This window comes from Pogoniulus pusillus, chromosome 3 (genome assembly GCF_015220805.1).
Source record: "Pogoniulus pusillus isolate bPogPus1 chromosome 3, bPogPus1.pri, whole genome shotgun sequence".
Lineage (NCBI taxonomy): Eukaryota > Metazoa > Chordata > Aves > Piciformes > Lybiidae > Pogoniulus > Pogoniulus pusillus.
The window spans coordinates 19201877-19227122 of NC_087266.1; the positions used below are offsets into that span (position 1 = coordinate 19201877).

General features: G+C 37.1%; 1 protein-coding gene across 8 annotated transcripts in view; it reads left to right on the forward strand.

Annotated features, from left to right (window-relative positions):
* ZMYM2 (zinc finger MYM-type containing 2) overlaps window positions 1-25246 on the forward strand; it is a 103585-nt gene that overhangs the window by 32120 nt on the left and 46219 nt on the right. For 7 of the 8 annotated variants that reach the window (XM_064171398.1, XM_064171439.1, XM_064171407.1 and 4 more), the window contains 3 exons: window positions 3238-3523; window positions 7253-7418; window positions 8259-8471. In XM_064171398.1, the coding sequence (XP_064027468.1) occupies window positions 3238-3523; window positions 7253-7418; window positions 8259-8471 (665 nt within the window). Of the gene's footprint in view, window positions 1-3237; window positions 3524-7252; window positions 7419-8258; window positions 8472-25246 lie in introns of those variants that run through there. The other variant, XM_064171457.1, reaches the window with a different exon arrangement.

Here is a 25246-nt window from a genome sequence, read left to right on the forward strand (position 1 = left end):
ATTTTTTTGTGCCCCGTCTCTGGACCTACTCTAGCAAGCCCATGTCTGTCTTGTACTGGGAACTCCAAAGCTGAATACACTACTCGAGGTGAAGTCTTATCAGAGCCGAGCATGGAGAATCACCTTGCTTGACCTACTGGCCAGACTACTTTTAATGCAGCCCAATAGGCTTTATGGGCTGCAAGCACACATTGGTGGCTCATGTCCAGTTTTTCACTCACCAGTATCCCCCAAGGGTATTCTGCAAGGCTGCTGTCATCCATTCATCCTTCAAACTAGCACAAGTTGACATTGAATACTGCCCTGACCAAGGTGAAAGGCCTTGCATTTGGCAATGTTAGGTTCATATGGGCCCATTTTTCAAGCCTGTTAAGGTGTCTCTGGATGGCACCCCTTCTCTCTTGCTTATGAGGTGTACCACTCAGTTTAATGTAAGTGTAAACTTGCTGAGGGTGCACGTAATCCCACTATATCATTGATGAAGGTATTAAATAGTGTTAAGTGCCAGTAGAAACACTTGAGAGTCACAGCTTGTTACTGGTTTCTGTTTGGGCATTGGGCTATTAACTGTAATTCTTTGAATGTAGCCATCTAGCCAGTTCTTTTCTGTCAAAGCCATGCCTCAGATTTCACAGCAGGAATGTTTTAGGGGCCCCTGTCAAGGGTCTTGCGAAAGTCCAGGCAGATGAACAGAAGACTATATAGGTGAGTTTGAAGTGTTTTTGGACTGGAACTTAAGTTCTGTTTTTCTGAATGAATTCTAGTTGTGTGCATCAGTGCTGTTGAAATACCAGAACCAAAATGAACTAAATTGTATATGCAGTTGAGAATTTCCCATATCTGGCCAGGTGTGATAAATGCAGACGGAGCTGAGTATTTTTTAAGAGCTGCATACCTCTGTAAAACAGTACTGTTTTCTTTGCCACCTCTGCTCCAATTTGGCTGATACAGTTTTTCAGCCTTTTTTAAAGACATCCTTTGAGTGAAACTTCTATTTTTTTGCAAGATGACTCCACAAATGTATTTATGTAAATGAGAGTAAGAAATAATTTTATAGCACATTAGAGCAGAAATAAGTGGGGCAGAATGAGAACGCCCTGAACAGCCATTGCAGTAAGAAAAAAATGAACATGAAACCACAATCTCACAAGCTTGGCTGTGAAAGAATTGCGGGTAGGAACCTGAAGAATCAAGACCTAAGGACAGTGAGACATGGAAACTCTTCAGGAATCAACTAAGGAAATGAGATACACCTTCTCAGTTCATAAACAAGGAAACCAGATTTTACAGATTCTTTGCAGATAATGTAAGTGGAGGTGGAAACACAGTTAAAAATTTAGGAGAATATCTAAGTATTTTGAGCTGCTACCATGATGTGAATATATCTGAGGTAGTAGACATAGTTGTATAGAAAAGTTGGAAGGGGGCACTCAAATCATGTGTTCTGTTCTGCCTCCTCTGCCCATTTCCCCCCTCCCTTCTAATTTCACCTCTTCTTTGTACCCTCAAGCGTTAGAGAAGATGAATGTCCAGCTTGTTTTGCATGTCTGGGAAATAGGACATCTCTGACACTAGAAAGTGATTTCCTCCTTTCTAAGGAATGTCCGGGTTTTTGGTGGTATAATGTGGGTTCTTGGAACTTGGTCCCTAAAATTAATTTTAAAACTATGCGTCAGAATACGTTGTTAATAAAACCCTCTTGGGGGATGAGATCACTTAATTATAAAGTGGTACGAAGAAAGGATGCCTTCTACTCAATGAATGATTGTGACCAAGATAATGTCCCTTAAACATAAGGTATGGACAGTTGCTGAAGTGTACAGGTTAAGATTGTTGTTATCTGAAATTACAGAATTTAAAATAATCTTTCTTATATTTGATTGTTAGTACTAGTAATAACAATCCAGAGTTACTGCATTGAGACATTCAAAGCTTTAATATTTTTATTTAGTTTACATTAAATGCTGCATTTAATCTTTCCTTGGAAGTAGTACCACAAATACTACCCAAATACACTAGTACTTATACAAGTGTTGACTTCTCAGTAAATAAGAGTAAAGTACTGTTTGAGATGCTGGGAATGAAAAGGTAAGTCTGAAGTGCTGTGGCAGTACTTGGGATAGCTGATGCATGCTATTGAAAACACGCTTGAATCTTTTTTTTATAATGGAAAAAGTTCCTATATGTGTTTTAATTCATTTAAAAGTAATACATCATTCTTGGCATTTTTCAGAAGCTCAATATTCCTAAATTCTGGTGATAATTATTTAAAGTGAAAGCTTAAATTCCAGAGAAAAGTCTAGAAATTACATTTTACTGGGGGACTCCCCCCATGGACTGTATGTTCTGCTCCAAATTGAGATACTCAGCATATAATTTAACAGATGCATGGTAGATGTGTTTCTCTTGGAGTAAGTTGTACAGATTACTTGTTGTGCAAGTTACTCTGTGCGATGTTACACTACAAAAGATGACTTCATTCCATAGTAGTCAAAAAATACAAACAGGAGACTAGCAAGTCTGGAATGCAGGGACATGGATTTATGTACTACCAGAAGTTAATGAGCTGTGATTTTCTATGTTCATTGATTTCTACTGGGTTAGCCTTGGAACTCTTCATGACTTTGCCAGAGTGCATGTTTAGTATTCATTGCATTGAAAAGGTTGTTGAGAAGAACAGAAACTCTTAGAGGAGTCAGTGGCGTAGGTGCAGATTCCAGATGAGGAACTTTGCTGTAACTGCAGTGCTGTTCTCTGCAGGCTGGACTAGGGAAATGACTATGGAGAACTTTGGTTCTAGGCATTGTAACTGAGGCCAGATAGATTATTATTATTAAAGCTATAGTACTAATAAAATTCTAAGGGTTTTTATTCTTTTAAATTTGCAAAGTTCATATCTCCAACTTTAGTTTAGAAACTGTTCTCTTTTGGTCTCTTTAATTGCAGTTTTGTTTCAAGATAAAATTGCCAGATGAGGTCTGCAAAACCTGTCAGTAGATGCAGGATGGGGCCAGGCTGAAACTTGTTCATGTTCTGAGGCTTTCTAACAATGAAGAGTGGTACCATCAAGCAGTACTTTACTTTAAATGTGAATTTCTAAAATGCCAGCTTTCTCCTGTTAATTGTTAGTTCCAACAGAAAAATGATTTTTACCCATGAACGTTATTCTCTCTATATATATACATGTGTGTTCACTTTTATATATGTTTGTTGTTTGTTGTGTTTTTTCCCTTCAAGATTCTTGGATATCCCAGTCAGCTTCCTTCCCTAGGAATCAAAAGCAACCAGGTGTGGATTCCTTGTCACCTGTAGCATCACTTCCTAAACAGATTTTCCAGCCTTCTGCCCAGCAGCAGCCTTCTAAACAGGTTAAAGTCACATGTGCAAACTGCAAAAAGCCATTGCAAAAGGGACAGACTGCCTATCAGCGAAAAGGATCTGCTCACCTTTTTTGTTCTACTACCTGCCTCTCATCATTCTCACACAAACCCACTCCAAAGAAACTTTGTGTTATGTGCAGAAAGTAAGGGATTTTTAAAACATTTTGATTCATATTAGCAGCTAAATCCAGTAATACTTGAGATTCTCATACACGTATGATAACTGCTTCATTAATGATCCAAGTCTGACTATGTATTGTGTCCCTTTAATGTTGTTAGGAAATGTTGAATTCACTGTCTGCTACAACAGCAAAAAAAAATCTACCAGCATTTGAAGTGTGACAGATTGTTTCTCTGCAAGCCAATACACTAAAAATTACTGATTTTAAAAAACAAACAAACAAAACCAAAAAACCAACAACAAAACCCAAAAAAGATGTCCAGGTTAAGGTATATGCTGTGACAAGATATGCTTTGTATCTCAAGTGCTTCATCAGAAAAGCAGACTTGTGTTACATAGAAACCATTCACTCTGATAGATGAAGGTAAAAAGTCAAGACGCTGTAAAAGGAGAAATTTTTACTTGCAGGAAGCTGGAAGAAATTTTAGGAGCTCTTCCACTGTTGGTAGTGTAGGGAGAGAAGTCTTAGACTTTCCTCATAGTTGGGGGCAAATATGATGACGTGAAGGTAAAGATACACTAAGTGGGCAGCAAAGAACAAGTGACAAGCACACTTAAAGGCTTATTCTAAAGTGGTTAGGTTCCTTAATTTTCCATAGAAGATTTCCACAATTGTACTGTGGTAGTGTTAGGTGTGTAATATAGCTGTGCTGTATTGTTTTCTTTCAGTCAGATATTTGCATGTTTTCACTGCACACCCTGCAGTGACACTAGTTAAACAATGAATAATTCTTGCTGAACTAAAGAGGGCTTGTGGTAAAGACTGTCTTTGTTTAATGTATGTTTTAGAGAGGACAGTCTTTGCTCAGTTGCAGATTTAAGCTAATGAAAAAGTTTACTGAAACTCAGTGAAAGCTGTAGAAAATACTGATATCCTGTGTATGGATTGTTTGGTACACTGAAAATCTGGCACATTTAGCTTTAAAAAGAAAAACATGTAAAAGCTCAAATTCTTTCTTGTTTCTGTAGAGCTCTCTGCTCTTTCTATTGGCCTGTGTGTGGTTATATACTAGGTCGTTGGGAATTTTTTAGAAGTAATCTTTTAACTACCATATTCAGCTAGCTGTATTACATAAAGTGGTAAAGACTTTAAGGACTAATCTTACTTCTGACCAAAATTTTAAACTCATGGCTAAATTTCTGCTATCTTGCAACTTCAGAGATTGTAAAAGGATACATACAAAACAGTACTAAATGGAAATACTTCACTTTTGAATGATGAGGAAAGTATTTATGGCTTTTGGAGGGTTATTCAGAGTAATTTCCTTAGTGTATCTGATTTATGGAGAACCTCTGTGAAGTCACCTTTGGCAGTTCCTGAGGCGATGTTTATCTTTGCTCTCCCACTAGTATGCAGTTGCTTGCTCAATCACAGTTAAATAGAGGGCAGTATACACATGAAATTGTTCTCTGTAGCTTGCCTTTGTTGTGAAGCCAAGTCTTAACCGTTTCTTGCTTTATTGCTATGTTTTTGTTACATGATGGTAGGAAACCACATACTCTTTGCTCCATAGTTTTTTTCTGTGTTCCTTCCCTACTAAAGCAGACAACGTTGTTAGGTGGCAGTTGTGGATTTTGCTAAAGTTCCCATACTCTTTCACTGGAGATCTTTAGTGTAGGTTGGATAGATGGTAGTACTGCGTAGATCAGACTTTAACAGGTAGTGCTTAGATCTGTCATGTAAATGTGTAGATTAAGTGGAAGAAGGGAAGCTTATAATAATTTCTTTAAAAAGATTGTATAACCCCACTTGAAATTTCAGAATTCTTATGTTATCATAACACCACTTCTAGCAATCTTCTGAACCTTTGTAACTACATAAATAATGTAGGATTTAATATATTCTTTGTGTTTATAGTTTTTATTGGCTGGTGTTACTCTTTTTGAATTCACTCTCCTTTGGTATGAGTTAATATGTGCTTTGATATTAGCTAATCGTATTTATGAGTTCTGGTGTAAGCTCCTCAGGGCAGAAGTTCTGGCTTTGTTCTGCGTTATGGAAGTGCTAACACTCCAATACAAAGCCTTGGTAGCTCGCCAAAGGGGAAGCCAAAATCTGCTGGTTTTCCTTTGATGAAAAGAAGGCAAACTTGCAAGTTTATTTTGAAAGGTGTCTGTCCAGGGAAACATACAGCCTTTTTTTAGTGCTTATTCTTGTCTTAGGATTTCTAGGTATGAGTGTCTGGGACATGTCTGCTCCAACTGGCAGTCCATTGTGATGTCAGTGGATTCAAATGCTCCCAGTCAGTTTTTATTTATTCTGCATTTCCTTTTTACAGAACTTTTTTTTAAGACAAAGGAGAAGACTGTTTTTTTCTTATTTCCTTACTGCTTCTAATTTATAGTGTATAGTTGTTTGAGATTAAAATTTACTTGAAGTCCCTAGTGACTGGAAAAGGGCCGACACTGCACTCATTTTTAAGGATAGAAAGGAGGGCCCTGGGAAATACTGTGGGCAACCTTAACCTTTAGTGCCTGCTAAGATAATGAGGTAGAGACTACTAGAATCTGTGATAAGGCACATGGAGGCCAGGACAGTGATTCTAGACAGCCACCAAAAGCAAGTTCTGGCTAATCAACCTAGTGACCTTTTATGATGAAGTGACTGCATCAGTGAAAAAGGGAGGACTTACTGATGTCATCTGTCTGGATTTGTGTAAAGCCTTTGACTTTATCTCCCCCCAGCATCTTTCTATCCAAATTGGAAAATTACAGATGTAATGGATGGATCCTGAGGGTAGTGGTCAAGAGTTCAATGTCCAGATGAAGACTGGTGACAAGTGGCATAAGGACTTGGGAGTCTTTGTTGGGTCTAGTGCTGCTTAATGTCTTTGTCAGTAAAACTGACTATGGGATCAAGTGCACCCTCTGTGTGTTTGTGGATGACCTCGGGTTGATTGACATGCCTGATGATGAAATGCCATCTAGAGGGACCTTGATAAGATGAAATGGGTCCATGGAAACTCATGAGGTTCAAGAAGGCCAAGTACAAGGTCCTGCATTTGAGTCAGGGCAATCCTTGATGTCAGTACCATCTAGGGTATAATGGGAGAGAGCAGCCCTGTGGAAAAGGAATCAGGGGGTACTAGTGGATGAAAGCTGGATATTGTATAGCAGGACTTATTTAGGTATGAGATTCCATTTGTCTTAAGGGTTTTTAATGGAAGGCTTTCAAGGAGGTCTTTTTTTTAAAAAAGGAATTCAAACTTTGGGAAATGTGGCTAGTAATTCTCTCAATCTGGAGAATAGAAGGCTTCAAGGAGACCTTATACACAAATAAAGACCAGGTTCTATAAATCTGAACATTTCATTTAAAACTCAGATACAGCTTTTATGTAAAGTGGCTAGTTCAAATGTGCTTTGTTAATTTTTTATATGAGATGGACTTTGTCACAACTGGAATTTAATGCTGTGTTAATATCACTCGGTTCTAGAATAATGTAGCAACCCAAACAAAAAGAAAGGGCTTTATGCAGGAAAGACATAATACTTACATTACTCACAGTAGCAAAAAATACTGTTAAACTTGGTGTTTAGCATGTAACTTAACAACTACATGCACACAAACCAGATTTGAAATGTAAGCATTGAAAGAAGAAATGAATGTTGCAAGGTATAATGTGTTCTTGTTGAAATGCATACTGTACTTGTACACAAACATGCTACAGTTTGTTGTTTTTTTTTCTTTCAGGGATATAACAACAATGAAAGGTACCATTGTTGCTCAGGTTGATTCAAGTGAGTCGTTCCAGGAGTTCTGCAGTACATCATGCTTATCCTTCTATGAAGAAAAACAGAGTCCCTCAAAAGGAGCTGTGAATAAATCAAGATGCACTATCTGTGGTAAACTAACTGAGGTCTGGTTGACATTTTCCCCACCCCCACCCTTCTCTCTTTCCCAATAGTGGTAGTATGAATAACTTGCATTCTGAAATAAGAGAACAGAAATTTAAAATCTGATTCAGTGTTTTTGATATGCAATGAGATATTAAGGTACATGGGATTAATATTCCTGGAGAAATAATTCAGAAAGGTTAATATCTGAGCTTTGTTTCAGAAATGAGGTTTTTTTCTGGTATCCTGTTGCTACTGTCAACAATTTTACTAGGCGTAGAATCTTGTAATTATAACTCGTATCTCTCACATAGAAGAATTACTATTGAAAGAAGCCAAGGTGTACTCTCTTTACTTTTTTAACTGTATGTTTTGAAAGATTATGCAACTACTTTGAGAAATATATAGAATATATATAATTTTAAATTCTAATGAAAATTTCCTCTGGATGCCATTACTAAGCCTACTCAAGCTACTGCTTTACACAGCATACATGTTTGGCCAGTTTTTATATGCCACGTTGTTAGCATGTAAACTGAATATTTTGTACAACTGCATAAATTGACCTTTTTCTCTAATAACACAATTGTTACATTCTTTCCTATAATATTTGTTTCTAGGCTACAAGAGCAAATGGGTCCAAGATTTTTTTTTTCCTAGAACTTTGGAGGAAACAAACATCTATTTCTGTTTCTGTATTCCATGGCCATTTCAAACTTATCTGTTCTTAAAATAGTGAGATAATATGATCTGTGTTTAGTTACTGTACACCAGTAGTGTAAAAAGTTCTGGCTTGTCTAGTAGTTTCAGGCAACTTTGTGCTTGTGTGTTGATAGAATATATTTTTTATTCATATTTTTTAGATTCGTCATGAAGTTAGCTTTAAAAATATGACTCATAAGCTGTGCAGTGATCATTGCTTCAATAGATACAGGATGGCAAATGGTTTAATAATGAATTGCTGTGAGCATTGTGGGGAGTATTTGCCCAGTAAAGGAGCTGGAAACAATATTCTTACTATTGATGGTCAGCAGAAAAGATTCTGCTGTCAGAACTGCGTTGGTGAATACAAGCAGGTAATTACTTCTTTTTCTTTAAATATAAATTGAAATTAAATTAATACTATTTCTCCTTCAGTTTGTCCTGTAACTCATGATTTTACTTCTCTTTAGAAGTTCTAAGTAACAAAGACTTATAAGAATTAAAATCATGACAGCAGGGGCAAACTGTCCATGATGGACCTTTTACTTCTGTTTTTTTTTGATGTTGCCTTATTAGCATTATTTGTTATTAATGAAAATATAATTGAAATAAACCTCTGTTAATAATTTTTATTTCTTTCTAATGGGTATATCATCAGTGTTTTAGCAGTAAACCTAACACACACAGGCTTACTGGTCCTTAAGCGATGCTCTTTTTTAGATGTAAAAGCTCGCTTGTGTGCAGTTGAAACATGCAAAAATGTGCAGAGCCTGCAGATTGGACATTGCTGTGAGAATGGTGCCTGGTACAGGGAGGCTGTGTACCTGTACAATGCCTGATCTCCACTGTGCAGCACAGGATTACAGAATTTGCTGTTACTTTCATTCTTCTATCTATTAAACTTCATGCTTTCATATTAATTATTTAGTTTGTTTATTTAGTGGTCTTAAGAATAAGATATAATTGTTGTGGTTGAAAATAATTCCAAACAAAGAAATTTGGTCTTGGTGTCGTGTATTACAGAGCCAGCATAGCTCTGAACTGTTGCTAATGCTGTCTGGAAGGTTTAAATGTTAATCACAGCATTTACGGTATAATAGGATATCTCTGAAGTGGTAGATATTTTGGGGGAAGATATGCAATTTGGGGATTTATAGTAATATTTTTTTCTTTGGGCTTTTTTGCTTGGTACATTCTGCTGCAGGATTACAGGGACAGTGTTCTGAAAGTACTATTTTGCTAGCAAGGAACTTCTTCACCTGATTATGAAGTTTACACTTGAATTTGAGTGGCCTCAGCGCTGCATATTGCTTCGTATTCTTCACCTCTTTCAATTTTTAAGAAACCAAATTATGCAAGAGAAAAGGGAGTGCAGTGCTGAATGGTTTTAAGTTCAGTAATGTTGCATCACGTGTAATTGTATTTTCTACTTGGACATTCAGTTTTGGTACTTTAGGGGATGGCTATGATTGTGTATATGCTATGTGCAAACAGCAAGTTGGGAAACCTGTGTATGTAAACAGCATCACTGAAAACATAACATAAGCATTATTCTTTTGTCACAGCTGTACCAAAAGGGACAGGATAGGTTTCCAAGATACTAAAAGCATAGGCATGCCCAGAAGCCGTGGAAAGACTTGAAGAAACATTGAATACTGTCTCGAAGAAACAAAAAGGCATGAGATTAACTTTGAACTTGAAACATTCCCACACAACCAGTATAACATGCACTGCGCATGGAATTGTGAAGTGATCGTGGAATTTTGAGAGGTCGAATGATTAAATGTGTTGAACTCTTAATTACAGACTGTACTCTATTTGTTCAGATAATGTTAATTTTTTTTGTTTAGATATGTATTTGAGAGTGAGAAGGATATGGGAAGCAAGTTGTATGTTCTGTTTGCCTTGGGGAAAAGGAGTAGGTTGCAGTATCAGGAATCTTCATGAGTAGAGTTGGGTACTGTGTGTTATTACAAGTATCCTTAAGAGAACCTTAAAAATTAATAGAGAACTTTAAAAATGCATACCCACTGTTTTGGTACATTCAGTTCCAATAGACTTTCAAGCAAGTTCTTAATTCTTTTGTGATGATACTTGTTACTGAGGAACTGTTACAGCCTCTGAGAAGTCTAATTTGAGTGTTCACGTGCATCTGGTTTGGAGTGGTGATTCAGAGTAATTTTTAGCTTGTAGGTTTCAGATGTTCCTGCAGTGTGGGGTTTGGAGGTATTTTTGATATTAAGAGAAACTGAAGCTATATAATTAGGCTTTTAGTGTGTTGCAGGTGTCAAAGTGGTTCAGGACGGAAATAAATATTTAAGAATGTTTAGTTGTCTAGCAGGATTTAGTTAAGTTTGAAGTTTCACTGTTTTTTTTTTAACTGTACATTTTCAAGGAGTTACGGTTTTACAAAAGGAATTTAGACTTTGAAAGTATCACTGAATTCTTTCAGCTTGAGGGAGAGAGGGCTCCAAGAAGAACTTAGAGTGGTTTTCAGTACTGAAAAGGAGCATAGAAGGAGAATGGGGACAGTGTTATTAGAAAGACCTGTTGAGAGCTGAACTAGATGACATATAAAGGTGCCTTCCTAGCTAAAACCATTTTATTGGTTCTGTCAACTCATTGGACCACAACTGCTAAATTTTAGGTTGCTTTATTCAGGTGTAACAACGTTTTTTTGGAACTTTTTTGTTAGGCCTTGCTTTTAAAGGAGAACTGATGAAGGAGAGAATGTGGGAGAGTTGCTGTTACATACTGGAATAAAATTATTAGAACAATACAGGAAAAGTTCATGTATCTTTTGATTGCAGCATTGTGTTGTTCAACTGATAATTGTGTGTCATAACAGTTTTACCAAATGTTTTCTCACAAACAGTTGTAAAGTACATAGGTCTTACTGGTTTGAGCTTTGTATTAAGCAGTTGCATTGTAAATGTCATACACCTATCAATATGCTATACATTGTAGTAGTAATAAATGAAAACTGAGTTTTGTTACTTGTACCTATCTACATACTTTATCTCTATTTTTTTAAATAAATATTACACTGGTTTGAACAATTAATTTTCAGTAACTTATCATGGACATTCATTTTCTTCCTGGCATAAAAAAAATTGAAGTGGTAGATAATTAAAATTACTCTGGCTTTGAGAATGGCCACTGAGTGCTATCCATCACTGCAAGGGGTTTCTTTCCTCTGCTTTAGACTAGACTGTTGGTGGGAGTAAGAAACAGTGTTATTCCTGGGAATAGTTTTTTTTCCTGAAGTGTCTAGTTTGCCTTTCAAGGTGATGAGTGCACTTAGCTTTCTATGTACCCGTTTGAGGATGTGGTTTAGAACTGAGACACAAGCTAACTGAATATTTAGTGTTTTTCTCTTCTAAGAGGTGATGGCTCTTCTTTCTTACCTAAAACTGAAGTAATTAAAGAGTGTAGGGTTTTTTGTATTAAAAAAGCTGTGAAAAACAATTCAAGAACTAATAAAAATAAACATAGCCTAACTAATGCTCACTGTGGTTATGTACATGTGCATGATAATTGTCTGACAGCACACAGATATTCGTGGGGACAGCTTAGTGCTAGTCAAACTTTAAAAAAAAAGATGAGACACAATACAATTCTTCCTCCAAAAATGAAATAAGTGTGACAACTTAGGTGAAACGTGAAAGCAAACCCCCTATAAAAAGTGGTTTGTTAAACCTGAAGAAGGTGACTACTCCTAGATCTTAAAATTCTTTACCTATTGTACTGAGATTCAGACTCTTCACATGTAGAAGAGCAAGAGTGACTTACTTTTTACACTAAACAAATGAAAATGCTAAAAAAGAATGCAGTCATACCTAAGGTGGCTAAATTGTGTTAGGTAATTGTGCAAATGAAATATGTTCTTTGGATAGGAATTTCATATGATTAAAATGAGAGCCTAACCACTTTAAAAATTAGTGATTTAAAAATTAGTATCCATGCAGCACTTTGAAACGGACCCTAAATATGCCTGACATGAAGACATTGCTCAAAAGAGCATACATTTGTTGTTTAATTTTTTTTGTGATGTGTGAAGGAAAACCTGCAGAACCTTGTCTAGGCAAACCTGCTTTAGTAGAGAGGAGTTGGGCTAGATCTCCAGCGGTCTCTTCCAACCTCTAGTGTTCTTTGAGCTCTAGTAATTTCTTCATAGGGTTCTTAATAGCTCTGCAATGAAATGAGTACTGAGTGAATGCAAGTCAAATGAGTATTTTTCTAGTTGGAGAGGATACTTCCAATGTCTTTTCATCTAGTTAAGTTTTCTTCAGTGCTAAATAAAAGTACATCTGATTGACTTCCTTGTTTTCATGAAGACTTGCTACTGAACATACTTCAAGGCTAACTGATTTATGCCAACTACTCACAAGCAGTAGGGGAAAAAAACCCAAACCATAACCAAAAACCTTTGTAGCAGTTTTGCCTCCTTATTTTGAATGCTGCTGCTTGTCAGACAGCTGCTTTTGGGAACTTTGAAAGCTTGCTTCATCTGCTTGAACTGTGCATAGATTTAGGAGCCTTCACTGTATATGACAATAGGCAGATTGGCTCTGCAACTTGGGATTCATTGCTTACATAGACTTTGTATTTAGTGTCACAAAACATATTGCTGTATACTAGTTTAAATCTCACTGAATGCTGTGATACAATGTCTTGTTACATAGTACTTCGGTGGAATCATCTAGGGTTTTCTCCTTTATCTTGTCCCATGCAACATTTGTTCTTTTTCTGTGCTTCTTTCCCATTGAGACAGACCTGTCCTTTTTGATAGGAAAATTAACTACACGATCTGCTGCTTCCTGCCACCATTACTGCTTTGTAAACCCTTGTTTCTAAGTGTCTGTTTGAAGAGTAAATATACTGGTTGACAAAACCACTAATTGTGAGAGTAGAACAGCTGCTTTATGTAGATATATTAGAAATACTAGCTTTTAAAATATTAAAATGTAACTTCTGATCACTTAGAAACTCTAAGTGGCTTCAACTAGTTCAAATTAGTTCAATAGCGGAGTCTCTTCCTCATATGATGAATGACTTCTGTGTTGTTTCAGATAATACTTAGTTTGGCATTTAGTGCTCTTTAATACTGATATGTGATGTTATGTAGACTTAAGGTGGAGATGGAGTGAAGAGTGTCCAGCTATCTGCTGTGGTTAAATGACAAAAATTTTCATCAACCAAGACACAGTCATTTCCCTTCCTGCTTAATGGTGTGGGGGCCTCTTAGTATTTATGCCTTCATTTTTTTCCATCTCTGATGCAAATCAAGACCTTCAAGAAAGTATCCTGTTCTTGCTCTTATTTGCTCCTGATTTCTGGAACCATTTGTTTTTCCATTTCTGCTTCAAACATCTATCTTCAGCTGTAGAATTCATTACTCTTCAAGAAAAACTTTATCATGAACTTCCTTATTGGCACTGGATTATTGTTCACAGCAAGTAGAATGGTTTGTTGATATTTTGAACGGTCAAGTAAGATAGGTACCTCAGGTATGTTAAAAGAACAATGCAGTTGTGAAGGAAAGTTCTTAGGACCATCAACATTGTAATCTGTGTGGGAACACAGAAAATTCTTGGGAAGAAGAAGCAAGGAGGTGATTAGGTATCAAAGTTAGAATGGATACATCTATGCATTGCTATACCTGGAATCATTGGACAGAGTAGGGGGAAAGAGGGAGAAAAAAGCAAATCGGGAACAGTTGAAACATTCAGTTACTGTAACAGTAACTTACTTTTTAAGACAAGGGGTTTCACCTTTGCTGGTTATGAAGGCATGAAGGCAAGTGTCTTGACAATAGTAACAGAACTGGCTAAAAGAAGGGAACATTGCCAGCTGGAGATGCCAAAGAAAAACTGGATGTGTTTTTGATTTGACTGTTCACAGAGTTTAGCTGAAGGAATGTAAACACAAATCACTTGATGTTTCAGGACCACTAAAACACATCAGCTTTTGCTCATAAGACTTGGACAAATGTTTTAGAAGTGTTAATAATCTTAATATCCTTCATTGGAGCAGGAAGGGGTTTGCAGTTACTATTCTTGAGGGACAGATTATTTGGGTGCAGTATTTTGAAAGACAGAATAAATAATAGAATTTTTTCTTTCTTTGCTGTTACAGATTCTGATGGTATCTGGTTCTTTTCTTAGATGTACATGTTCCATCTGGATCATCCTTTTTTGAAATAAATCTGAAGTAGTTTGGTTACTGTTTTCTTGATTGTTTTAATGGATCTCTGTTATCATGGAATTCTGTATAGTGAATATATTTTCTACTTTAAAAAAGTCTGTCTTCTTTACTTTTCTACTTGAACAGAAGCTGATGTGTTTTATCCCAGAATATTCTTTTCTTGAACCTTTCCTGGTGTTTACCTTATTTCTAATCTGAAACTTACTCTGTAAAGCTACCAGAGTGATGCTTGTTGCCTGGATGGAGAAATCTGTACCAGTCTGTTTTATCATGGGCCATATGAACTGCAAAACACTTACTTCAACTGTAAACAAGTGTTTAGGCTGCTGCATAGCATTTTAGCCATCAGCTGTGCTATTCCAGTGTTCTGACTCAACCAGCCAGTGCATAGGAGAAGTAGCAAGAGTGCATCTTAGAGTGTACATTTTCTTACCCTGCTCTCTAACCTGAAGGCACAAGCAGCAGTTTGTACAGCTTTTTTTTTCAGTCAGGAATAAACCCCCATACCAGAGATGCTTGAATTCAAGGCACTTAATAATCCTGGAACCAGGAAGTTCAAGAACAGAAACTTTAGTTTCATTTGTAAACAGAAGTGAGACTTCTAAAATACTTTGAATCTAGTGTTGGTCTGATACTTTGGGGCTTGATCTTTCTTCTTAGTAGATCTGTAAGAAGAGCTCTGGCTTTTAGCTTTTATGATCCTTCTGGTAAAACATAAAGGAAGACCAAGATTCCTCATAAAATAATTGTTGCTGATAATGGCATGAACAAAAAATCCTCAGAAACACTTCAAGTGAATGTTCTATTTCCAGGAATCTGAATTGCAGCTTCATCAGTACTTCTGATTATGGAATATGTCTAATTCATCTGTTTTGTCTTGCATCTTGATGACCACTTTTGCAGTTAGCAGTTTGAATTCAGTACTGTCCCAGTGGACAGAATGAAGTGTCTGTAGAATTAGTAACTGGTAAGAATTTTCAAATCTCTTTAAGTGTCCTTTATAATCTGGCTTTTCTCAGTCATCTATTGTGAAATACCTATTGTGAAGGAGAGCTGATTTCTACGATAAGTGTTCTAATAAAACATACGAACAAGTCATGAAAGAATGAGTTTAGATTCAAGTATTGTAACAGCCTGGAGGCTTTGGAAGAGGTGTACTTGGTGGCGTAGTGAGGTAGAGGTGTAGTCAGACAACATTACATTGAGCTTCCCCTCACAGGCCACTGGGCCTTTGTTCTCTAGAAACTTTGCTTCTGGATTAGCTTTATTTTTTTTGTACTTAGCAACATAATCAATGCAATTGCTCCTTGTTCTGCAAGATTACTTAGAGGAGGTTGCATCTGTGCCATGATCTAGTTGATTGGATAGGGCTGGGTGATAGGTTGGACTGGGTGATCTTGGAGGTCTTTTCCAACCTAGTTGATTCTGTGATTCTGTGAATTTTCCTTATTAATGTAATAGTGCCTTTATTACTTTTTTTGCTCAAATTCCAGTTCTTAAACTTGATATATTTTCATAGGACACGGTAGATTTTAATTTTCCAGAAGTGGTGCATGGAAGATAATTGCTTGATACTTGTGGATTGGTTGAGAGTTAATTCTATGTTTGGAGGAAAATTGAAATTGAGACTAGTTTGAACATGCAGGGTTTAGTCTCTCATCACTTTTGCCTACCACTGAAATATTGTGGGGAGCACAAGCCACTACTTCATCTCAAATGGGAGATAAATGCCAAGAAAGTAGCAAGGTCACCTGGAGAAGGTTATCCAGGATTATATCCATTTCAGTATTGAATATCTTCAAGGATGGGAGCTTCAGCTTCTCTGGGCAACCTATTGCAGTATTCACAGGAGCGTAGCCAGGGGGTCTAGCGAAGTGATTTCTATACTCAGAATTCTACAAAATGCACAGTGGAAGAATGAGAGGCAACAGGCAACTTGAAACAAAAGAAAACTTACATTAAGCTGAAAGGAAAAGCTTTTTTTCTGTGAGGGCTGTGAAATCTTCCAGAGATGTTTTGGCCTGCATATCCTTGGAGATGCTCAGTTTTGCCTGAACAAAATCCTGAGCAAAGAGCATTCTGCATTTAGGGTTGCACTTGACCTCTATATAATTCTGCGATCCTGTGGTTCTGAAACAAAGGATGAAGCAGTGATTTATAAATCAGAGTCAGAAAGTATTTTTGTTTTGTTCTTGTTCCTTATGTCGTAATGAAAACGTCTATGTTCTTTGTTCTCTTTTCTCTTTACTGGTGAAGTTTTTTTGTCTCTTGCCATGAGATGCCAAGGACGTTAACGCTGCTTTACATTTTCCTTAATTTCTGTTCTGCACAGCAAGTTTTTTGAGGATGGTTAAAATATTCAGTTAAAAAGAACAATGTTCTGTAGTAAGAAAATGAGTTATTCTGCTTCAGAGCAGAGATTGAGACTCTAGAGTGTATGTCAATAGGCATCCAGGAAGGAGGAATAACAGGGCCAGGTACTTGGGATGTTTTTCCCTGAATGTTCTCTTAGCTTCTCACTCTCTAGATGTCAGGAGGTCTTTTGAACTTCATGCACTGTTCCTGTACGCTATTTTTAGCCAATCTCTTTAATTTGCACTTTTCCAGTCTCTTTGTGACCACACATAAGCAGCTTACTCTTTGGTAAGAAATTCTGCTGACCTGTTTATTAGAACAGCTGATTCATGTTGTTTGTGTTGAAACTTCCTCTGTTGATAGTGACATGATTTCCCTTATGAGCTCTTTGTATTAGAAATGAACAGTTGCTCCAGTGTACCCAACATGATGTCATCTTTGAGTCTGTCATTATCCTCATAAGTTATCTTTTTTCTTTGTCAAACGTTGTCTTGCCTCATAAGAATGCTCTTTGGACTCTTGTGTACTACTGTAGTTCTTATTTTTATTGAATCTTTTGTTTATTTGTTTATTTATTCTAGCTAGGAAGGTATTTATGTCTTTGGTAAATAGTGACCTGCAATATTCTTACAGGTAATATTACTTATAGTATTCTTGAGGCCCTTTTGTGTATGAGCCTGTGAGAGGAGGTGAATGTATATTGGCAGAATAGCCTGAACTTGCACAGCAATACAACTCCTGCATTTTGATCTTTGTACTTAATGTAAAGTTCATCAGTAATATGGGCAATTAGGAGGGTTACTCAGTGCTGGGTAATGTCTTTAAAGGCAAACAGAAAAATGAAGTGAGTTGGGAAGAAAAGATCCTGGAGTTGTGTAGAAAAAACTTTGAGGAGATCACCTTGACACATGATGCTTTTTGGAGGAAAGCCACAGCAAAGGCTTCATCAAAGCAGTGTGTGAAAATTGTGAAGTTGTGTGGTGTTTTGAAGTTTTGTTGTTCTCTGAGAGATGCTACACACAGTTTGTGGCAGAGTCATGTGCTTTTTTATATACATGATTTTAATACAGGGATGTTGTTACCCATGTTAATAAATCCATTAATTTCTTCCCTGGCTTTCTCTAAGGCTGGATTTAGGTAGTTCTCAAATGTAAGGAGTTAAGAAGAGTGAAGATGGTCACAGAAACTTCTGTTACTCTGAGCAAAGTGAGATACCTCTGAAACACGCTTTACCTTTCCTTCTCCCTTCAGATGCTGAAGAGAGAAGATGGAGGTAGTGCCAAATATATTTCCCAACAGAGGGGAAGAAATCTTAATTCCTCAGCGTCAGTAGGATATTTTCTGGTACTCAATAGGTTGAGAGTATACCTGCTTGGAGACTCATTGGTGTTCTAAATGAAGAATTCTGCTATCACTGTCACAGCCATACTGCTCTTTTCATGGGCAGAGAAGTTGCCTAGGTTTCCACCCTCCCACCCTCCAAAGCTTGCTTTATGGTACTTGAGATGCTTTCCTAACACAAGTATTTCATGTAGGTCTGAAGTGTGGATTTTGTGGTGTTTTATGTTGGTGTTTCCACTTGGTGCAATTTTTCTGTGCTTCATAGAATGTTTGTTGCTTGTCTGACTGCTGTGTTGCAATATACCAAAATTGCATTCTGTTACCAGACTCAAGGAATTGGAGTTCCTTACTGGGTCCAGTAAGGAGCATAGAAACTCTGCAGTGTTTCTTCTGCATGGAGTACTGGAATTAGGAGAGTTGTGAAGTTAAGGCTTCTCTCAACAGTGCTGTTGCCAGGAAAGTGCTGTGCCCAACTCATACATGATAGTGTTAAGGTTTTTGTCTTTACACAGAAGTTTAGCTTTAGCTGGCTTTCCCACCAAGACCCAGCCATAGTGCTAAGTGCTCTTGAGAGGATGGTCATCATGAGATCTAGTTAATATAGAAAGGTCCTGTTGAGGATGCAGATTGCAGAAGTAAATGTTTTCTTCTGTATTTGTTACACCATAATTTAAAAGCAAAACTCAAACGTAATTTTAACTAATGCCTTGTTTTGCTTTGCACTATGTTGTAGAAATATGCCAAATTAACATCTTGTATTGGCTGCAGAGCCCAGTGCAGGTTTTTTGACATGACTCAGTGCATAGGACCTAATGGGTACATGGTGCCATACTGCTCACCTGCATGCATGAGCACACACAAATCAGAATATGCAAAATCACAAAGTGAAAAGGGTGATAGATTTCCAGCACTCACACCGGGGGTTGGTGGTTTCATTTTTGAGTTTATCTATGTAGATGTGACTAGGGTTTAGGATACTAACTAAATTAAAAAAAGAAAAATAAAAAGAGGGTAATCTTACATTCAATATTAGTAAATGGACCCATGAGTGATTGTTTTCCCCACTGGTCTTTTCACTTCATGTCAGAGATAGTTCTCAAATGTCTCAAGGCTTTCTGGGAAAAAATGTTAAGCTGTGATGTGCTCTGATGTGTCACAGACCAGTTATACAATTTTCATGCTTGTGTATTAATGCTCTTTTGTCTGTGATCCAGCTTCACCCCATTTTTATCTCCAAGCAACAGTTGGAGAAGGATAGAGGTAGTTGTATATGGGTAATTTTTTTTTTTCTGGGTGAAGGGAACTGATAGGTAATTCAAAATGTGTGTTCTTCAATGTGTAGAGCAGCATAGATACCAGTTTAGGGAACACGAAGTTGAAAACAGTGAATTTTATAGAAGGTGCAATTTCACGTTTAACGCTGATCCCTAATGGAAGAATTCAGCAAAACCTCCGTGATAACCTTTTGTTCTGTGTGACTCGTAGAATCTGCCTGGAGAACAGACAAGTCTTAGCTTTTTACATTGCAGTGGTGGGAAGAGCTGACCTGTACAGTTACTGTTTTTCTCCGCTGCTATTTTGTGTTTATTTTGTTAGTAAACTGCCTTTTTCTTCTAGGTATGGGAATTATTTGCCACTTTTGTAAACGAAACTCTTTACTTCAGTATCAAGCCACAATGCCTGATGGAAAACTGTACAACTTTTGCAGTTCCAGTTGTGTAGCTAAATTTCAGGTTAGCGGTTGTGTTAAAATTTTCCTCCATAAATCTTTTTGTGCCTGTGTTTGTGTTAAGTAATTGCATATACTTGTATATACTTGTTTACGAGCTGTGATTAACATAGATGCTTCTGGCCCACAATAATTTCATTGACCAAAGTACTGTAATGATATCACTAGCTGCTATCTTTAAAAGCCCAATAATAGCAACCCATTTCTTCTTGATACTTGAAGAAAACCCAAAGCAGTGTCGGTGCTCATCTTACTTTTACCACCGTAGTCTCTCTATGGTGATGAACCTTGCATTGAAAAGTAAAAAATACCATCTCTTTTGTACTAAACACATTAGCAGAATCCTGGCATTGAACATTGCACTAACAAAAGTGAGTCATGAGGAATGGTGACTGCCTTTGAAATGAAAGGTTAGTTCCTAATCCCATTAAAACCTGTGGATGAAACTAGCTGTCTAAGTTATGTCCGTAAACCGGAGTGCTGAAGGTCTAATGGTAGGATCACCAGAAGAGGCTGCTACGCTTGCGGAAAATGTCATGCTCTTAAATGACATAAAATATATTCTAGTAATTAGGTGATTAAGGAACACTTTAAAAAGAGAATATTTCAGTTCTTGCTTGTAAAAATTATTTTCCCAGATGTGTGTTGTATAATTCGTAATTGCCTCCTCATGTGTCGTCAGTTACACCCATGTGGAGTTTTTCCATTTGTCATTAAATTTTCCTGTTTGCTGTCAACTGGGAAGCAAATCAATGTCTTAATTGTTTCCTTAACATACCCTGTGTAGGACTTCCATCATGTAGCCCTGTTCTGTGCTTCCGTCCTAACCAATGGAGTGGATGTCTGATTAACAAAATAGATGAAGATTGTTAGTATGTAATGACAAATCTGTAGTACTTACTATAAACTCGTTTGGCATCTGTTTTGTTTTTCATGGTCTTAAAATTGGTTGCAGCCCCAAGAGCCCTCAGAACAAAACTTTCCTGCTGAGTGAGAGAAATAAAGCTAGTGAATGACAAGTACAGCCTGGGCCTTCTTGGACTTGCACATAAGTCAACGTTTAAGTAACATTGACTAGCTCTGCCAGATCAATTGATGCTTGTGGGTTTCAGCTCTTGCTGATACATTGTGGTTGCTTCTCTTGCAGTTTGTGCTCCATTTATATGTTTCTCTTTAATATTCTAATGAAGTTTAATTAGAGGAGCCAAACAGTCTGTTGAATTTTCAGTTAAGACCCAAGAATGGGTGGGCAGTCAGTTGCTTCCGATTAGTTTGCTCAAACACCTGTAGGATTCTAACTTGTGACAAATTTCATTTACTCCCTGTAGGGAAGATGTAACATTTTGTTCACCAGTAGGTTAGAGTCAGTTGTATGAGAACAGCTTCTTACTCGGGTCATGCAGCGCTTACCTGGAAAGAACAGTATACCACATTGGATTATGTTTCCTTAAGGCTTTTGTTTCAGGTGTTGGAATGGACTGCCCAGGGAGGTGGTTGAGTCACTGACCCTGAATGTGTTTAAAGGTTGTTTGGATGTGGTGCTTGGGGATATGGTTTAGGGTGAACCTTACAGAGTAGCGATACTGGTTGGACTTGGTGATCCTGAAGGTCTTTTCCAACTGGAATGTTTCTGTGGTGCTGTGATAAGGGTTTGAATCTGAACTGGGAAAATGGTTTAATCCATTTGGTCAATTTCAGGGCTTTCTGTAATGATATTTTGAAAAAAACATCTGATACACTATGGTACCCCATCTTTTTCCCTGTTTACTACTGAGATAACTCTAGCTTCAATTTTCTGGTATTACATCAATCTCTTTTACTGCACCTGTTCTTGACATTGGTTGTTGTTAGAGGTTATTGTTCTCAGAGTAATTGCTATTTTGGGTCTGTGTTTCCCTTCTGCAAAAGTTGTAGTCCTTTGGTTTACAAATGAGTTAGAATATGTAAATTCCCAATTAATTTACAGTACTTTAGAGTTGGTTGGATTTGTGTGAACAACTTTTTGCTTCTAGGTACCTCTTGGTTTACTGTATTAAATTATTTGAAAGATTTGGTTGAGTTGCTTGTTGTGCAACTTAGGTCCATATCTGTAGTCTCCCTCGTGTGGACAGCTTGCAGTACCATTCATCCTTGTAAGAAAGAGGATATAAGAGGGAGAATACACTTCTTGATGTGGCTTTTTGGTTTGGCAGTTGGTGGTAGAATAGTGTGACTGTATCGTGTGTGTTTTCATTCTCTGGAGGATGTTATCACAGAGTTCAGGACAGAACTGTTCCAAAGTTGTAGTGTTCTGCTTTCTTTATCCTTACTGAGTTAGTTGAAGATCTTGCTCTGAACTTGTCTCTTAAGAAAAAAGGAACTGCTAATTTATATATTGCAAACTTGGAGGATGTAGTTCAAGTGTGTTCCCCAAGTTAGCGACTATATGTGTGTGTCTCCAGATAAAGCTGTCTTGTAAAACATAAATCTAAACAAAATTGTTTTTTAAATTGTGCTAAAACTTTTTTCTTTCCTTTTTTTTTTTACTGTCTTTTTAAAATGCACAGATGAAGAGTTGTAGGACTGATATGTATAAGAATTGAAAGTACAGTATTATTTTTAGGAGGTTACTTATTGTGTTTATTCACTAATGTTTTGTTTATTCATCATCATTATGGTGTATGTAAGTGTTCTTCATTAAATACTTTACATCTCTTTCTCACACCCATAATACATGTATTTTAAATACATGTTTTTTTTAGAGGAGTATGTTTCAGCAGGAAGCATGGAGGTATTTTGGCATGCTTGTCATAGAAATACTTTTCCAGATTTGATTAGAATAAAATTAATTGAGCCTTCCACACTGAGGTTGGAAGGTGTCTGTGTGTGCCCGAGTGCTTGGTTCCCTCCCCAGTTAATTAAGTGCCCATGATTTTGCTTGTGGAACAGTCCTAGTAGGTTACCATTTGTAAAGGATTCCTTACACCTGTTAATTTCTTTTTTTTTTAGTGTTAATAACAGAAAAAAACTGACCACAGTCTGGATGTCCTTCTACGTACACATTTGTGTACAGAACTGTTTCAGCATTTTGGTTTTGTATTGCTGTGGATAGGAATAACCCCTCTAGCAATAATGCTGTGGTGGCCAGTGCAGGCCAGAAGCTGTAGTGCTGCACTGGTCTTTTCATAAGACTTGCTAGCCTGTGTCTGCCTACTGTTCATTAGTTATATGGCAGCTTAGAGCAGTTGGATGTGGTTGCATGAAAGGCTAAAAACCACTTGACAATGATTTCTTGGCTTTGCTTGGTGCTTCCTATGCTCTTGTTGTTCAGAACAGACTCAAGATTTCTTAAGTCATATTAACCATAACTGGGTTTTGATTGAATTTGAGATAGTTGAAAGAGTGTGTGTGTATATGATTTCAGAGTTACCTCTGATAAAGCACAGCATCGTTAAACCTTGCTCTTCAGGACAACCTGTAAAAGATTTTAATGAATTCGTGGTCCCTTAGCTGCATTATTTTTTTGTGTGTAATAATCTTCAACTCCACTCATTAAAATACACTATACAGAAGCAGTCCTGAATGGTAAGCAGATTGATACAAACTTTAAGGAGGCATGCATGTGATTAATGGCTGGTTTTACAACCATCTTCTGCTTATTAGAGAGCTTTGAGTAATACAAATTCAGTTCTTTACTGATTTCTGTGGGACAATACTTAGTTGATCACAGTTTACAATAAAAAACATTGCTTTTGTTTTAGGAGCAGTAATGCTAGATTGTTTAGATTTTTTTTTTAATGTACAGTCAGATGTAAATATGCTTTAAAACAAGTTTTGATTTTAAACAATCTCCAACTCCATTGTTCTCACATCTTTAGCCTTTGTTATTGTTCAATTACAAGCTCCCTATAGGCTCTGGATTTCAACCACAGTAACCAGTTGGGAAAAGAAATAAAGCTAATGCTGGCATACTTGGAAAACATGTTTTGCTTTTAATTTGCAACCTTCACAACATAGGATGTTTTGCAGCTGCTTTTCATTTGCTGAACACTTACTGTATTTCATCTTCATTCCTCATCTTTAGCATTTCTGTACAAGTTGTCATAATCTGCTAGTTCTTTAACATTTCCTTTATTCCTGAGCTGGAAGTGGTGGGTATACTTGCTTCTTGTTTTCTTTTTATCTTCAACCAGAATCTCTAGACTTGCATTGTGTTTTCATAACCCACATGGCAGCAAGTGCTGAGCATGAAGAGACCTACAAGTGCAGAAAAACACAGCTTAGCTCTGAAGTTAGTGCAAGTCTTCAGCTACCTGTTTAGAGCAAAGTCTAATAAATACCTCTCAAGCACGAGGAATTTTGCTGGATATAGTGGGAAAAATATGACAATACTCTGTGGGCATCAAACTATTAAAGTTGTTATGAGACAAAGGACCATTAGGGTAATGACGGTGTTATTTCTGATAGATACGGCATTTTGTTCTCGGATCCTGTACACAGCTGGGAAATGCACATGACTGCTTTGTGTCTGCAGAGTCCTGAGAAAGAATTAGTGCATCTGCATAAAATGATACTGTTTGCACTGCTAGCTAGCGCTCAGCAGTTCTGGTCTACTGGGATGAGGGTTTATATATATTGGTAAGCCCTCTCATCACTTGAAATTTATTTTTTTTTTAGTGTACATGAACCTTTAGTAACATGAGAGTCTGAAGGAAAGTGTCCTGTAACAGAAATGTTTCAGCTTTTCACTGTTAGAAGGTAGAAATTAGTAACAAATCTGTGTGAAGAGAGCTTCTCTTTAGATGCGTTTATCTTGTTGCAAACACTGCGGGTAAGTCTGTTGAGAAGACAAATTTAAGATGTTTGTCCTGAGTGCTTCAGTTGGCTGGGAGTGCTGCTAATCCAAATGTCTTGAACAGCGCATGTGTAACACACTAATTGTTCTCACTTGATCTACAGAACATGCAGAGGACTGACCTGGAGGCATATAAAAAGAATATGGATGCTTTAAACCCGGTTTCTCTATCTGCTGATAGCATCAGAGATACATTAAGCGAATTATGCAATTACAGAATTAAATTCTCATCCCTACACTTGCAGTCTATAGTATTTTTCTCAATCTTGTAGTATTTTTCTCAATCTTGTAGTATTTTTCTCAATCTAAAGACCCTTAACTGTAGGATCTGGCTGAATGATTGTGTTTCCTGATGTGGTGGTTGAGGCTGGCCAGGGCTATTATCTAGTTTTCTCTAATCTGAGTAGATGCAGGGTTTATCAGTGAAGGCCTTTTACTATTTGTCTTTTCAAGTAACATGCTGAGGTAAGGTGTTGATAATCTGCCTTGTTTGTAGGTCTTGTTGTAGGAATTTCTGAGACTAAAGCAAGTTGTGAAATGTGTTTATTGCAAAATATGCGTTTTGTGATTAACAAGTGTTGGGTTTTGGGAGACTTTGTTGGCGTTTATGATTACTCAGAAATAACAGGCATTAGAAAGGTAAGGTAAAAAAAAAAATGACCAAAAATAATTGCTGTGGAAGC